Here is a 15226-nt window from a genome sequence, read left to right as displayed (position 1 = left end):
TCCAGATCAATAAAGAACTCCTGAAAGGTAGAAGAAAAATGTTTGTAACTTTTTAAAAAATCCTATTATTTATCATATAAATAAAATCTGTAAGAAGCTATATAATAGCAATAAAAGGAACAAAAATGGTATGCATCTTCTATAATCAACAGTGGACAATTCATCATGTTAACTCATTTTCACTTTTTGGGAGGATTAGAAAAAGTATGGCAGTCAATAAAGAACACTTTTTATTTAATAAGAGAAGAAATATTTTACACTACTCTACATTTTCTGATAACTTTTCTTTTTCTTTCCCCGTCTTTCAAAAGAATCTGAGAAAAATTCACCAAGTACAGTTTTCGGTACTCTTATAAAGTTCAGTAAAAAACCTAAAATCTCTAATGGCTTTGAAATACAACACAGCACAACATGTCCAGATCTCAATGATCTGAGATGCAGTAGCAAAGAGCAAATGATCTTTCATTGTTGAGTTAAATATGGCACCACCACCATCACACTAAGGCACTTCTTCAACTTGCCTGGAGGACAGTACTTGCAGAGTAAACTATACCTTTAAGAGAGATCATCTCCTTTTATCACTTCTAACTTAACCCTACTTCAAGAGCTCCGGGTTTGTAAGACATACTGCCTGACTTTGGAATGACGCTCAAGGTAAGCAATAAAATCTATAGTCTGCGTCTTTCATGTCTGTGTAGCTATGAATACTTCAGTGTAGAATCCATGTGGGGTATGCATATGTGTGTGTTTCTTTTCTAAAATAAATGTAAACTCTGGGTACATTCAGGCTTCTTGAACTGAGTCATTTGGGAATACCTAAATGAACTTGAGTCACCTGGCTCTAAATTAAATTCCCTCTTCAATTTGAAAGTGAAAACCAGATCTTTTTTGGGAATAATTTTTCCTGCTTCATCAGAGAATCACTGTTTTGTTTTGAATGTCATGTCCTCATGACATTCATGTAATTTCTATAAATTCCAAAGGATTTCATGTTTACCTGGAATTGCAGGATATTGGGTCTGGCAGGCCCACTGTCACTTTAAGAATAAACACTGAAGTTAACTCCTTACTTGGGTAAAGTTGATTGTATTCTTTCTACTAGAAAGTCTTCACTTTCAAATTTTACCCTAAAGTAGCCTAACCACTCTGGAATAGAAGGGATGATCATTTTATTCCAGGGTAGAGGAAAACAATTTTCAACAGATAGATTGAAGAAATTTTAACGTTACAGAGATAAACAGAGAAGTATAGTGACAGAATATAATAATTTCAAGTTGTCCATTTTCCTCATAGTTGCCCTAATATTTTCCTGTGCTCTCTTTCTCAGCGCAACTCAAGTTTTCCATTTATTCAGAGCTACAACCTTACAGTCATTTTTAATCATGCTGGAGTCTGGATGTTCCTACCTCCCAGACAACCCGCCCTCAGTGTTCCCAAAGCTGTCTCCCCTTCCCGAGTCCTATCACTGCCCTGGGTCAGCCACATCATCTCTTGCCCACGAGTCTCCTTCTCCAAGCCAACTTCCTAGTTTTGTCAGAATTATCACTCTAAAAGGGGGGGGGGGGGGGGAGGAAGGAGAAACATTGATTTATGCTCCTCTTTTCCAAGGGCTAACTGTTCTGTAACTGAAAAAAAATTCTAAACTTTGTAGCTTGCTACTCAAGGTGCTAACAATGTGGCCCCTGGCGCCAACCCATACCCCACCCTCAGCCACATTTTCTTCTATACCTGCACTCCCCACTCTGGTCACCAGGAGCCCTAGCTAACTAACAATGGCTGAATGACAGCTACGGTACCCAGAAGTGATCTTTGTGCTTTGTAGACACCCAAGCACTCTCACATCTGTTGGGCTCTTTCTAAGGCCTAGGGGACACAATTATGTCCACCCCGCATGAAATTTTCCCTGTCCTTTAAGGTCACAATGCCATCTCCTCACTGAAAGCTACCCCAGTCCGCTGGCATCAAGGTCAACAAAGTCTTCCTCTGGCTTCTCACTAATTATAACATTTACTCTCTTGTACATCATGGTTGGACATTTTGTTTACCTCTGTTGACCTATCTTGCTTTTCTATTTTGTCTTTTTAAGAGTTGTACTATGCTCAACAGAACAAGGAAACTTGCAGAGAACAGAAAACAAAGGGATAGGAAATGAAAACGTACTGAATATTACAATCAGGGAAATTGATTATATTTCAAAAGTATTTCCTTTTAATTAATAATAGTCTATAATATTGTAAGCTAGATTTAACTCACGTTTGCATTAAAATCATGTTCTATTAACTCAGAAATAAATTACACTGGCTATTGAGTAAAAGAGGAAAACATGACCAAGGTTGGTATGGGAATGAGAGAAAGGCTGTATAAAGTATGAAAATACCTCACTTTGTTTTAATATCAATAGATTGTTTCTATTGTAAAATAAGTTGTTGATACACTGAATTACTGAGACCTTTCATGTGATGTCAACAGGAAGTAAGCACTAAGCTTCCTAGACATGGCCAACAGAGACTCACACATTTGCTCCCAATGGCAAACCAGGAAGAACTATGAACCAAACTTGCACACAGACATTGTTTTTAAATCTTCAGAAAAAGACCACTTGAATGAGAGATTTTTCCATGCAATGGTCATTGTTACGACAAGAAATAAATCAGGCATGGGCCTCAGGAGGCTGAAACTAGTCTTCTGCAAGCGCCCCACCTACCCCGCCCAAAAAAAAAGCCTCACAGAGGAGGAGACTGGGGGTTGTGTTAATATAACCTACTTAACTCTAGCTTCCCCAGCTCTCAAGCTCAGAATGTATTTTCTTTTACTCCTCCGTTTTACATGTAGGATTATGTACAATTTAAGTTTATTCTAGTAGTTAGGATTTTAAGGAGCAAAGATACAGGCACAGGGGAGACTAATATTTATTCAATGATGACTGTGTTCTAGGCAGCAAACCAGTTGCTTAATATTGGGTTGGCCAAATTGTCCATTTAGTATTTTCTGTAAAATAAAAAACACATTTTTCATTTTCACCAATAACTTGATTGGTTTGGCTATTTTGAGTATGTCAGCTACCCTCCCAGGTGGTATAATGTCGACTGTTCTCAATTAATGTCTCAATTTGATCGTTAACAATTTCAACTGGTCTACCCAACCGTGGAGCATCATCCAGCGAGCAATCCCCAGCACAAACTTCGCAAACCACTTTTGACACATTCCATCAGTCACAGCACCTTCTCCATACCCTGCACAAATCTCTTTTTTGCGTTTCAGTTGCATTTTTACCTTTCTTGAAATAATAAAGCATAATATGCCAAAATGTTGCATATTTTCTTCCACCTTCAATATTAAAATGCCTACACAAAAATTTAGCAATTTTGATGGCTTTTTAAAAAAACACGCACTGACATAACAGCTGCCACACTACAATCTAACAAAACAGTTTCAAATGAAGTTAAAGACAACTAAGTGCTACTAGAGCCATCTTACAGAAAAAAATAAACATTCTGACCAACCCAGTCACAACTTCATGATATGAGCATTATTTCACTCATTTTCTAGGCTCTCGACTGAGAATTAGGTATGTGCCTAGCTCTGTGGCAGATAACTCTGGGGCACCCAAAACCTGCCACACTGACCACCACGATTTTATAATGTAGGTGGAAAAATCTGTAAAGACTCTATACTATCACAAACAAGCTGCTAAATAATGTATAGGCACCTGGAGAGCAGAAATGTATGGAAATAAGATGCTGTTTGTAACACATAAAAAAAATAAGCAGAATTTAGTGTAGTGCATCCATGAAGGAGGCCAGGCAAACTTGGACTTGCCTTGAAGAATCAAGAGAGGGACACTGGAGAAGCCCCTGAGGTGAGGCAGCAGCAGGAGCAAACGGTGCCCACTTGTTATGCTGTAGGAAGCAAGGGAAGAACCACCTAATTCTTTTGGAAGAGAGAAGGAAGAAGAAAGGCCAAAGAAGAAGCTACAGAACTTGGTGACTAAGAGGACACTAGACATAGTCAACAATGCTCCACAACTTCATGATGAGGAAAGAGAACGTGGAAAAACGACAGTTTAGAGAGGAAGGAGGTCATGTTTAACTTGAGGTGCTATCAGCAGAGAATAACCCAATGACTGGATGGGGTTACAGAGGAACAAGCCAAGAAAACTGATACCAAAAGAGCCAAGAGTTGAGGAGGAAAAGTGGATGAAAGTGAAAAGCCAGAGCAGATAAGGGAGACAGAAGATGCCCTCACAGTTTCAGTTGAGAACTTGAAGGCAAAATGCAAAGGGTTAAGATGGCAAGAAAATGGAAGCAATAAGAGCCCTCAACCATTTTTCCAAAAAATTCACATAAGACGTTTGAATGAGAAAAATAAAATGGTAACAAAGTCAAGGACGGTATTTGTTTGATTTTACAGAAGGGAGAGAGTTAAGAATGCTTGAAGGTTAAAGAGCAGCAGATGAATCCTTTCTGTTTCTTAGGTTATTTTATTCCCTAAACTTGATGGTTAACTGTACTGATGTACTTTTTTCCTGAGTGAAGTGAGAGAGAGAAACATTGATTTGTTGTTCCATTTACTTATGCATTCATTGGCTGATTCTTCTCTGTGCCCTGACGGAGCATCAAACTCATGACCTTGACGTATCAGGATGATGCTCTGGCCAACTGAGTTGCCCAGCCAGTGCTGATGTACATTTTTTTTGAGTAGATAATGTCTTAGAAACAAGATGCAAAGTTGCATCAGCCAGGAGTAGTCATGATGTCCCAACAAGATTTCTCATACACATTTCATAATTTAGAAGTTAGCTGGAGATGGTCATATTGTATCATCAAAGGCTCCTAAAAAATTTATCTCCTATCAATCCACATCACCTTGCCACCATTACCACGGTCACACCCCTGCCCAGTCCTTGATGCTACCTCCTTCCTTAACCTAAACACAGGGCTGCCTTCCTCTCCAAGTAACCATGATGATCCACGTTTCCCAGTCTCTCTGACTGGGGTGAGGCTGCTTCTCCACTGTCATCTCTTTTTAACTTGTCATCTCTTGTGTCATTACAACGTCAACTTTTTCACTGCCATTTCTTCTAACATGGTAACATCTGTATATTCTACATGCAACACAGCTTTCTAAAAATATCTTTTGTTTTCCTTTTCAGTTTTCACAATCTTCACGCCAGTCTTGCCTTTAGACCTCATGCACTGTCTGTGCAGAACTGGGTCACTATTACACACATCTAGTCCATCTTCCTCTGAGATACCCTCTGAAACACCCAAACCCCTGGAGATCCAAATCACTTATTTCCATTGTTTTCCTGCAATCCACCTGCAGTCAGGTTAATTTGTGATTACTAAATTTTTATTTCTAAAATGTTTTTCTATTTTACAGCTATGAATTTATACTTACCTTTTCTGAGAAGTTTCTGATACTTGCTCTTTTAAAAATCTGTGTCCACTGGGTTTTTTAAGTACTAAGATGAGTTTACCTTCCCATAATTCTTGTAATTTCTGTGTCACTAACTAGTTATTCTTTATTGGCAACAATTAAGTCCAAAACAAGAATGTCATTGTTCGCTCTCTCTTTATCCATCCTAGGACGCAAAACTGTCATCAAGTCAAATCTCGTATTTATGAGATGCTCCATGTTAAAAGGAATGAAGCTTTCAGCAGATGCTGACCCAGAGTCCTCTCTTACTGTATGTCTGAGTCTGTGCAGTACGTATCAAGACAACTGTCACTGGAGCTAAACGACAAACCTGGGGTTTTGCAAATGAAAGTTGAGAGTGAGAGTGCTACTGATAACAGCAAAGAAAGTGTTGTTTACACCCATTAATAAAAACCACATACCTCAAAGAGACTAACAACAAAAAAGGAACAATTTTCTAGAAAAAATGATCAAATGCTCTTGGGCATTTGGAATATGATTTGATTCAATCAAAAGTTTGCAATTTTTAAAATACATATGTACTGTATATAAAACATGACATCACTCTATTATTTTATGCTTATCTATCTCCTTGATGTTAAAACTCACCTTACATGATTCAAAACTAGGTAAGGAACAATTTGTCATCTGAAATTCTTTTCCCTACTCTTATACCTCAGGAATTTGAGGGTTAGCTTCATTCTGTTTTCTACAAAGTTCTATTTTTAGTTCCTTAGACTTTAGGGCATTCTATCTACCTGTAATTATGCTGCAAAAGCAGAGGAAGATGCCAGCCAAGGCCAGCAGCAGACAAGATAGCAAAAGCCTATTTGTGGTCTTGAACAGCTGCAAGAGGGCCGGGTGTGCCTGGCGAAGTTCCCTCTGCCTCTGGGGCTGGGTGTGGCAAACCCTAAGAGTCAGACTTGCTTTCAGAATAGTCCCCAGCACAGGACATTATTTCACTGCCCTGGAAGCAAGGGGAGGCAGTCAAAGTCCAAGGGGGTGATCAGCGGAGCAACACAGGCCAAGCACAGGGACGGCGCTCAGAGTGATGTCTGCAGAGCTCTTGGGACCCTGCAGAACTGCCACCACTGTCCCACCCTTCCCTCTGAAAATGGAACAAAGCGAAGCTGCCACCACCTCCTCATGGAAGGCCAGAAGTTACTTTTAGTTTCAAGTAAATTTTGAAAAAAATTTTTTCTTCAAATAAGAAGTAATAAATCTAATCATTTTACCCAGGACAACAACAACAAGATGCTATTAACGAGATGTTTAGACCTGGGAATATTTTTTCAGGGGACAGGATACAGTCCTAGTGGACGTTTTCTTCTTCAGTAACATAAAATTCCTTTTGTGAATGACTGTTACCGTCTTTGGATAAATGAAAGATGCTGTTGTATATGTGGGCTTTTGTAGAGAAGCTCAAACTGATTAAAGGCTTTTAAGTCGTTATACAACCATCCCTGTACTGGACTGTATTTCTGGCTCCTTGGTTTAAATGTAATGGCAGCAAAACAGCATATTTATGTTCCATTTATCAACAACATTAGCAAAGAATGAAAATTTACTTTGGAACTTTATATACATGTGCATATTTCTTCACAAGACTCAGAGAGGGTGGTGGTGAGAACAGAAATAGGCATGTGGGGAACAAGAATTCCCAGAGAGATGAGGGTGAACAATTCGGACCACAGAAGTACAGGTGGCTAATGAAGACAGACTACCATCTCCTGCCTGGAATTAAGAATTCTACACACATTTAGGATAAGGGTTGACAGTAACTACCTTTCCAACAAACAACAACAACAACAGTTTCTATTATTATGAGATAGATTGGCCCCCTAGAAGTGCTTCCACACACAAAATATAAGCACTCGTCCGAAGGATCTAGCCATCAGTTTTTAAATAATTCACACTGTACTTCTCATATGCCAATAAAGTCAAATTCTACTGAGAAAATGCTCCAATTTATTTTGTTATATGGGCTGAGTGAATAAGCGTCCAAGGACTTGAAAGTCGGAAACACTGTCACTGTGCTGATAATGAGGATTCACAGATTTGTCTTGTACTGAACTTCTCTTATAACACCATTTATATCACTCTATAATATGATCAAAGACATATTTAGCAGCTAAAAACAATGAGAGCCACGGCTACTTACGGCTGGCACAGCTTCACCAGGTCCTGGTCGGTGGTGTTGGGAGGCAGCCCTCGAATATAGAGGTTCGTTTTGCTCAGCTGATCCCATCCTGAGTTGCTACTGCTACTACTGTTGTTATTACTGCTGGTGGTGCTGGGGCTGGGCGGGGCCATGGGGTGGGCTGGGACCAGGGACTGCTGGAAAACAAAGACGGGCATTAGAGGAACTCTAGGTGAAAGGCATTCAGCACCATTCAGAAGCCATTTGATCTCCAAAATAAAATGAGGTCACCAAGATATAAATAGAGATTATCTTAAGGTACTTTAACATATGTTTTAATTTACACCTTAAAAAAAACCCTGTTCATTTTATAGAAAACAAAAATGAAAAACTCTCCCCTTCAACACAAAACTAAGTAGCACCTTTACTATGTGCACCTTAAGTATGACTGAGTTTATGTAAGATTAATTTATTCACAGATTTTAAGGAACATGTCTACTGAGACTCAACATTAACTTGCATGAAGTTATGCAGCAATATCATTTTAATATACAGTAATTTAGAAATCACTAGGCTTTTGAAAAGGTTTTCAAAATCTGAAGAACATCTGATTGAAAGTTGCTGATAAATTTTATTCAGATGACTTGCGGGGGAAAAGCGATTAGTCTTCAAGGGTAAGAAAGCTGAAGTTCAATCAAGATGCTCAAATATAGCAAACTTCACCTAGTCTTAGGACAGGCGTCGATCTTCACGGAGACATTTGGATAAGATTTACTGGCATGCTGCCTTTCGATCTGGCTAACCTTGTGAAACTTAACCCCTGTGAGAATGGTGGAGTATTTGGAAACCTTCCCAGGCCTTGCAGCAACCAACATCTTTTGTAAAGCTTGCAACCAAGGGCTCAGTGTGGTTTCACAGTCAGCAGCCACCTTGGAAGAATGTCTGAAATTGTACTCACACCAGATAATTCTGTTAACCAATCAAAAGCAACCACAGTCTCTGTCCCTACACCACACACATCTTATGAGGAAGTTGAATGGCTCCGTTTGAGATGGAAGTGAACACACCCTGAAGTCATCTTACAGCAAATGCTCAGTTTCACACCAGGACAGAACTTTCCTCACCTCACATCTTCTAAATAATGAATATGCTAAGCTAAGGGCATCACTTAGATTAAGTAATAGTTTGAAAATATAAAATTAAATGGACAGCTCAACAAAATTTTAAATCTTACAGCTTGATTTTTACTATCACAAACAAGAAAATTATGCATCTCTAAGACACAATTAAATTTCACTTTAGAAAGTTCAAAAAGCAGACCCTTGCAATAAATGTAACACTGCACACCTTGTCCGTAATCTCAACCATCCATGATGACATCTGGCCCAGTGCCCGGTCTCTGCCACGACCATCCTGTACTTCCCAGTATTCCAATGCACTGGGAGCCTCGTCAGTCTGACATGCAACCATTTCTTCATGTCCTACACTATGCAGATTCTGCTTCTCACTGCCCAGGGTCCTTGCTGAGATCGTTAAGTCCAAACACCAATTTACCCCAAGGGATTCTCTTTTAGAAGGATAGTGCCAAGACAGGTTACAGGTTAACAACAGTAATGTATAAGTGAAGGCTGCACTTGAACTGGGAACATCAGTATTGCTTAACCCAAGAAAAAAACTGCCTGAGATCATATCCTATCCAATGTTTTTGATTTATGCCCTTAAGAAGCAGTCAAACTCATTCTTTCCTCCCATCCCTGGTTTTCTCTAAGGGATAACGAATCCAATTTTCTGCAAGTAAAACCGCAGACCCCCATTCATGCCACACAGAGACCTGTGTTTCTTCTCCAAATCACACAATACATCTGCTAGTTGCTACCTGAAATTAGCCAGGCATGCCCTACTTCTCACTTCAGTTAACAGAGGTGCTGGAAAGTAACACACAGTTGCCTCCCTGTCCCAAGCCTTTGATTTACACAAAAACTTATAGCTGTAGACAAAACTGGGCAACTGTGCATTTTTTCTTAAATCATCTTGGATGAATGTCCAAGAACTCGTCCTTGCCACAAACCACACAGTTCTTCACGGTAGGACCCTATGGTGTTTGATGCAGCTGACAGAGGCTGAAAAGTCTCACCTGAGGTAAGACGTGGAGAAGTCCAGGAGGAGCTGTGGATCAGGTCCACCGCCACCTCTCGGTGGGATTATACCAACACAAAGCAAGTGAACTAGCACACATTTTAAAGACAGCATTCCTAGTCTCCCTCAGCTCTAGCCTCTGCTTTGCTCTGGGATAGAAAGTGGAAGGCTGGGTGTGGACCTCTATGTTAAAAGACACATTTGAGGGTATGATTTATTTGGATTTTGTGTGGACATGAAGGTAGTAGGTTTTTATTTATGTATTAATTTTTGGCATAAGCAGAAGTGTGATTTACATCTCAGAATTTATGCAGCTGATTTACCAGACCTTTGACAGTCCTTCGTATTTATTACAGTAACATTTTCCAACTCTGGAAAGTGGGTGGGGAGCAAATACAGACTGTCCCTTCCTGCTTCCCCTCTGGTTTGCCCTAAGGGGAAAAAAATCTCCTGGTGCACAGATCCTAGGGTGGAGGAAAGGGGTTCCTCTGAGGAGGACAATTGGCCCCTGGTGAATCCTATAAGAAACAGGTTCAAATTCAAATGTTATCCTCATAGAAACCACTTCTCATAACTAGCTGAGACAGAGAAAGAGATCTGAGAGAGAGAGACATTCCGTTTCTCCAGGTGGTCAATTTCTTATATCCTGGTGCAGAAAAATTTTTCATCATAGACTAAGTTTTTAGAGCTTGTTGCAATTAAAAATTTAAATCCTGATAAAAGACTGGACACATACTCAAAGAAGAAAACTCAAAGACAATAAAACTGATTATTCCTAGATATTCAGAATGGGTTAATGATAATTTAAAAAGTGTGAGCAATAATTACAGCCATGCATTGCATGTTTAATATGTACCAGACACTGTGTTGATGGTTTTACATGCATTATTTCACTTAATTCAATGAGGCAGGTACATTATTGTTCTCCCATTTTGCAGATTAGGAAACTGAGTCTCAAGAGGGGTTAAGTAATATGCCAAGTCACACACTTAGTCAGTGGTAGGGCTGGAATTTGAAGCCAGGTCTGCCGGGCAACAAAGGCAGAACCTTGAAACGGTACTCTGAGGGCACCGCACGCATGTGTACTCTGCCCTAGGTGCCCTGTTTGTAATCTTTTACTCTCCTGTGCCCATCCTTCCAGCACGCTGGTTACTAAATTCAAGTTTCTCCCACATGTGACAGTTAATACAGTCAGTGGCTACAGGTTCCTAAGAAAGAGTCAAAGGCATCTTTAAACTATTTTAATGAGCAGTCAGCTTGTGTGTGTGTTTAACAAAGTTAGCTTTAAAAAGGTTGGTTTTTAAAAATTTACCTTACTATCTTTTTATTAACAAAAAAATTCTGCGAACAGCTTTTGAACACCACAGCATATTAAGGCAAAACAGAGTCAGCATTTTAGGAAGGCTCAACTTAACCAGCAAAGAATTAAACCTTCACTGCCAGACTGAAATGCACTCACACGTCTTTAACTACAACTTCAGGACTCAGAAAAACTTAAAGTAACTACACTTAGTAGTTATATCTCAACAGCACAAATGTTAAATTTTAAAAAACAAAAGAAGACAAAAGTTTACAAAGGGCCAATTTTTTACCAAACCCCATTTTCATCACTGGTTGTCCTTTTACATTTTGCGTCTCCCAGTCCCTAAGCTGCCCTAAAATTTGAAAAGACACCTCTCCCTTCCCCCTGCCCCTGGATGATGCTTATAACTAATTTACATAAATCCAACTGAGTTAAAGGACTGGGTGGCTAGAATACCACAGGGAAGAACACCAGACCCAGGACCAGTAGTCTATCTCAGAGTGCAGCAATCTATCTCAGCCTCCTCTGGCCTGATTTCACTGCTTCTGGTCATGTAAACAGACTATGCATCAAAGGTGTCCATCCAAAGGCAGGGAAGCAAGCTAATTCAGTTTTCATGTTCATATTTATCTGGGCTTAATTTGCATGCCATAGTTGACAGAAAAACAAAGTCAGTGGTAAATAAATGGGGTGGCTGGTCCTCTCTGCACTGCCTGCACAAGTGGGCATTGGCCCCGGCAGGAAGACTGCTTGTCAGCAATTGGGAAGGACTTCCTGTGTGGACAGCCCCATGCCTCTATGGTGGTGGGGCAGGAAGGCCAGCTCGCCTCATACACCAAAAGACAGGACGACCAACAACAGGCATGTGACGACGACACAGAATAAACCTTCTCCTCTCCATCACATCACACCCCACCCCAGCACCATACTATGCAGTCTCTTCCATATAAATGCAAGTCTAAAAATCTTTTACAAAAAGAGGCAAAAATTAACTATGTGTGAACTAACATATATTAGTAATCATGTGTACTGTTGAAGATTTCTACTCAGCAAAGACAATAAAAAAAAGACCTGTCATTATAAATTCTATTGTCTCATTTCCTTCCTATTTCTAATAAACTCAAGAACACTGCTGACAAATCTTATAGCTGTCCTCTTCCCTCCCCCTTATGTGTTAACTTTTCTAAAAATTCTAATGCAGCCCTGACTGGTATGGCTCAGTAGACTGAGTGTGGGCCTGTGAACCAAAGGGTTGCTGGTTCAGTTCCCAGTCAGGGCACATGCCTGGGTTGTGGGCCATGTCCCCAGTAGGGGGCACGTGAGACACAACCAGACAATGATGTTTCTCTCTCTCTCTCTCCTTCCCTTCCCTTCCCTTCTCTCTAAAAATAAATAAATTAAATATTTTTTAAAAAAGAATTCTAATATATTTTGGAGGAAAAGGAAACCTAGGATCTACCTTTGAGTTACCCTTAAGTCTTTCTTAAGGCTATCATCCTTATAGTTTAGGAAGGTTGTAATCCATACTCCATAATCTCGAGGAAAAAGGAAAAGGCACTCATGGACACAGACAACAATGCGGTGATGGGGGGCGAGGTGAAGGGTAGGTGGAGGTAGAAGAGGGCATAAGGGGATAAATGGTGATGGAAAAAAATACAATATAAAATACACTATTAAAAAAAGTTTTAAAAAATCCATAATCTCATCCCCACCCTGCCATCCCGTACACACACACACACACACACACACACACGCGCACACACGCACGCGCATGCGTAGAAATAGAGAGAGGAAGGGGGACCATTAGCTCAAATAGCAGGGAGGCTCCACACATCAACTCTTTCCTTTATCCAGAAGCAAATAATCACTACAGTTGCTCCTGAGAACAAACCAAAGTTATGGAACGTTATCTTTTACACCACCATATAGTACAATATCAAGCCTGATATAAACTGAGTACTACATAAAGAATTCCATACATTGTTCTTCTCCTTAAGCTTTCAATATGTAAAAGAAATTTAACAGGCTAAGGGAATTATCAAACAGGATGAAGAGCAAAGCATCCAAATGGGCCAATTTCGCCACAGTTAGGATATTTTCTTGTTTCCGTCTGGAAATCTGAGTGGCTCAAAGAAGGCTAGGAATAGTAGCTGTGAAAGATAAAGTTGCTGGCACAGGGAGCTGGGAAAGTACACAAAGCTGAGCAGTAGGTGGTGAATTAATGAGAGATGAGAAACTGGTCAGGAAGCAGATGTTCTTCCGGGTAGGTCAAACTGGAAAGACAGCATCTGTATTAATGAAGAACAATAGTGCCCCTTCACACATATAGGTTCTTACTTTTCCGTAATGTGGGAGAAAGGGTAAATGGGCAAATATAATTTAACCCCATTTGGTGTTAGGATATTAAAGCTTAAAATCACATGGCCAATTAGTTAACAAAGCTGTTTTTTTTTTTTATCACCACTGTGCCTTGTTTGGAGACAAACTTTGCAGCCTCTAAGACTATGAAACTGAGAAAACACATTGTTCAATATTTTTGGTTGGATTACATCTGTCACAAGAGAGTAGTCCATGTTAATATGCTAGCTAGTCAAATAAAATCTAAAAATAAAAATTCCCAACAGATTTCACACTTCATATTCTCAGATACCTACCAAAGTTGATTCTTGCAGGTAAAACTGCAATCTCTACATAGAAATCTCTTTACCTGAGTCCATGAAGAGTGTATCATTTTCTTAGGCTTTGGGTTAAAAAAAAAACAAAATTAAGACTTTGGTGAAACAGATAATTATCTGTGGAATATAACCTGGCTGACTGAATGGATGGATGGAGACCATATTGCAGAAATGAAGATCAACTTAAATTAAGAGAAAAGCCCTTAAAAATTAAAAAAAAAACTTGGACAAGTTCTGAGGGCTGAAGAATGTGGCTGTGAAGGGATAAGACGAAAGGGCAAGGAGGTGTTGAAAAAATCCAGGTAGGGGCCCTGGCCTGGTAGTTCAGTTGGTTAGAGCATCATCCCAATATGCCAAGGTTGCAGGTCCAGCCTCAGTCAGAGTGCATACAAGAATCAACCAATGAATGCATACTTAAGTGGAGCAACAGATCATTGGTACCCGCTCTCACTTGTCCCCTCCCCTCACTTTCTCCCTTTCTCTCCCTCCAAAATAAATTTAAAACAAAACAGAAAAGAAAGATAGATTGACCAATCCATGGTAGAAAACACCACAGATTAAATGCGTGATTTCTGAGGTCGAATGTTCATTTAAGGTTCCACCAAGAAACTATTCAATAGATTCCTTATCAAGTAAATATCTTCAAAAGATCTAGTTCTGTGCTCCAGCACACAAATCAGCTCAATTGTTCTGTTCCTTCCAGAGGTCTTCCCAAGAACCCCATTGGTCCCCCACAAGTTGCTTATTGAGAACTTGGGGTCAAGAAACACACTAGATAGAGTTCTTCTCCTATTTGTTCCTTCTAGTTTTTGTAAGAGCATTTATGAAACAGATAGAAAAAACTACCACGAAACCTCCATAAATATAGTCAACTGATCTTTAAAAAAAGAAGCAAAGGCAATACAATAAAACAAAGATAGTCTCCTTCAACAAATGGTTCTGAAACAACTGGACCTCCACATGCCACACGCCCCCGCCCAAAAAGAAAAAAGAAAGGAAAAAAGAATCGATACACAGACCTTACACCCTTCACCAAAATTAACTCAAAGCTCATCATAGACCTAAAGGTAAAATGCAAATCTATAAAACTCCTAGAAGATAACATAGGAGAAAACCTAGATGACCTTGGGCCATGATGATGCCTTTTTAGATACAACAAACAACACTAAAGACGTAATCCATGAAAGAAAATAATTCATAAGCTGGAGTTCATATAAATTAAAAACTTTTGCTTTGCAAAAAGACAGTATTAAGAGAATCAGAAGATAAGCCACAGACAAACTGGAAGAAAATACTTGTAAATATACATCTCATCAGGACTGTTATCCAAGATATACAAAGAAATCTTAAGATTCAACAATAAGAAAACAACCCAATTTTAAAAACGGACCAAAACCTTAACAGACACCTCACTGGAAAAGACAGACATCAAATAAGCATATGAAAAGCTGCTTCATATCATATTTCATCAGGAAATAAAAATTTAATACAAAAAATTTTTATCCTCACCCGAAGACACTTTTCATTGCTTTTAGAGAAAGGAGGTAGGGATGA

At 39.4% G+C, this 15226-nt stretch overlaps 1 protein-coding gene across 7 annotated transcripts in view; it reads right to left on the bottom strand.

The window, feature by feature from the left end:
• Window positions 1–15226, bottom strand: part of RBMS1 (RNA binding motif single stranded interacting protein 1) — a 204356-nt gene that overhangs the window by 79132 nt on the left and 109998 nt on the right. For 5 of the 7 annotated variants that reach the window (XM_045845013.1, XM_045845394.1, XM_045845239.1 and 2 more), the window contains exon 2: window positions 7580–7755. In XM_045845013.1, coding sequence (XP_045700969.1) covers window positions 7580–7755 — 176 coding nt within the window. The remainder of the gene's footprint in view (window positions 1–7579; window positions 7756–15226) is intronic. The other 2 variants (XM_045845069.1, XM_045845322.1) reach the window with 1 other exon arrangement.

The sequence above is a fragment of the Phyllostomus hastatus genome, unplaced genomic scaffold (genome assembly GCF_019186645.2).
Source record: "Phyllostomus hastatus isolate PE091 unplaced genomic scaffold, TTU_PhHast_1.1 phas_contig_1, whole genome shotgun sequence".
NCBI lineage: Eukaryota > Metazoa > Chordata > Mammalia > Chiroptera > Phyllostomidae > Phyllostomus > Phyllostomus hastatus.
Note: the sequence above shows the minus strand (reverse complement) of the source record. Positions and strands in the feature narration are given on the sequence as shown.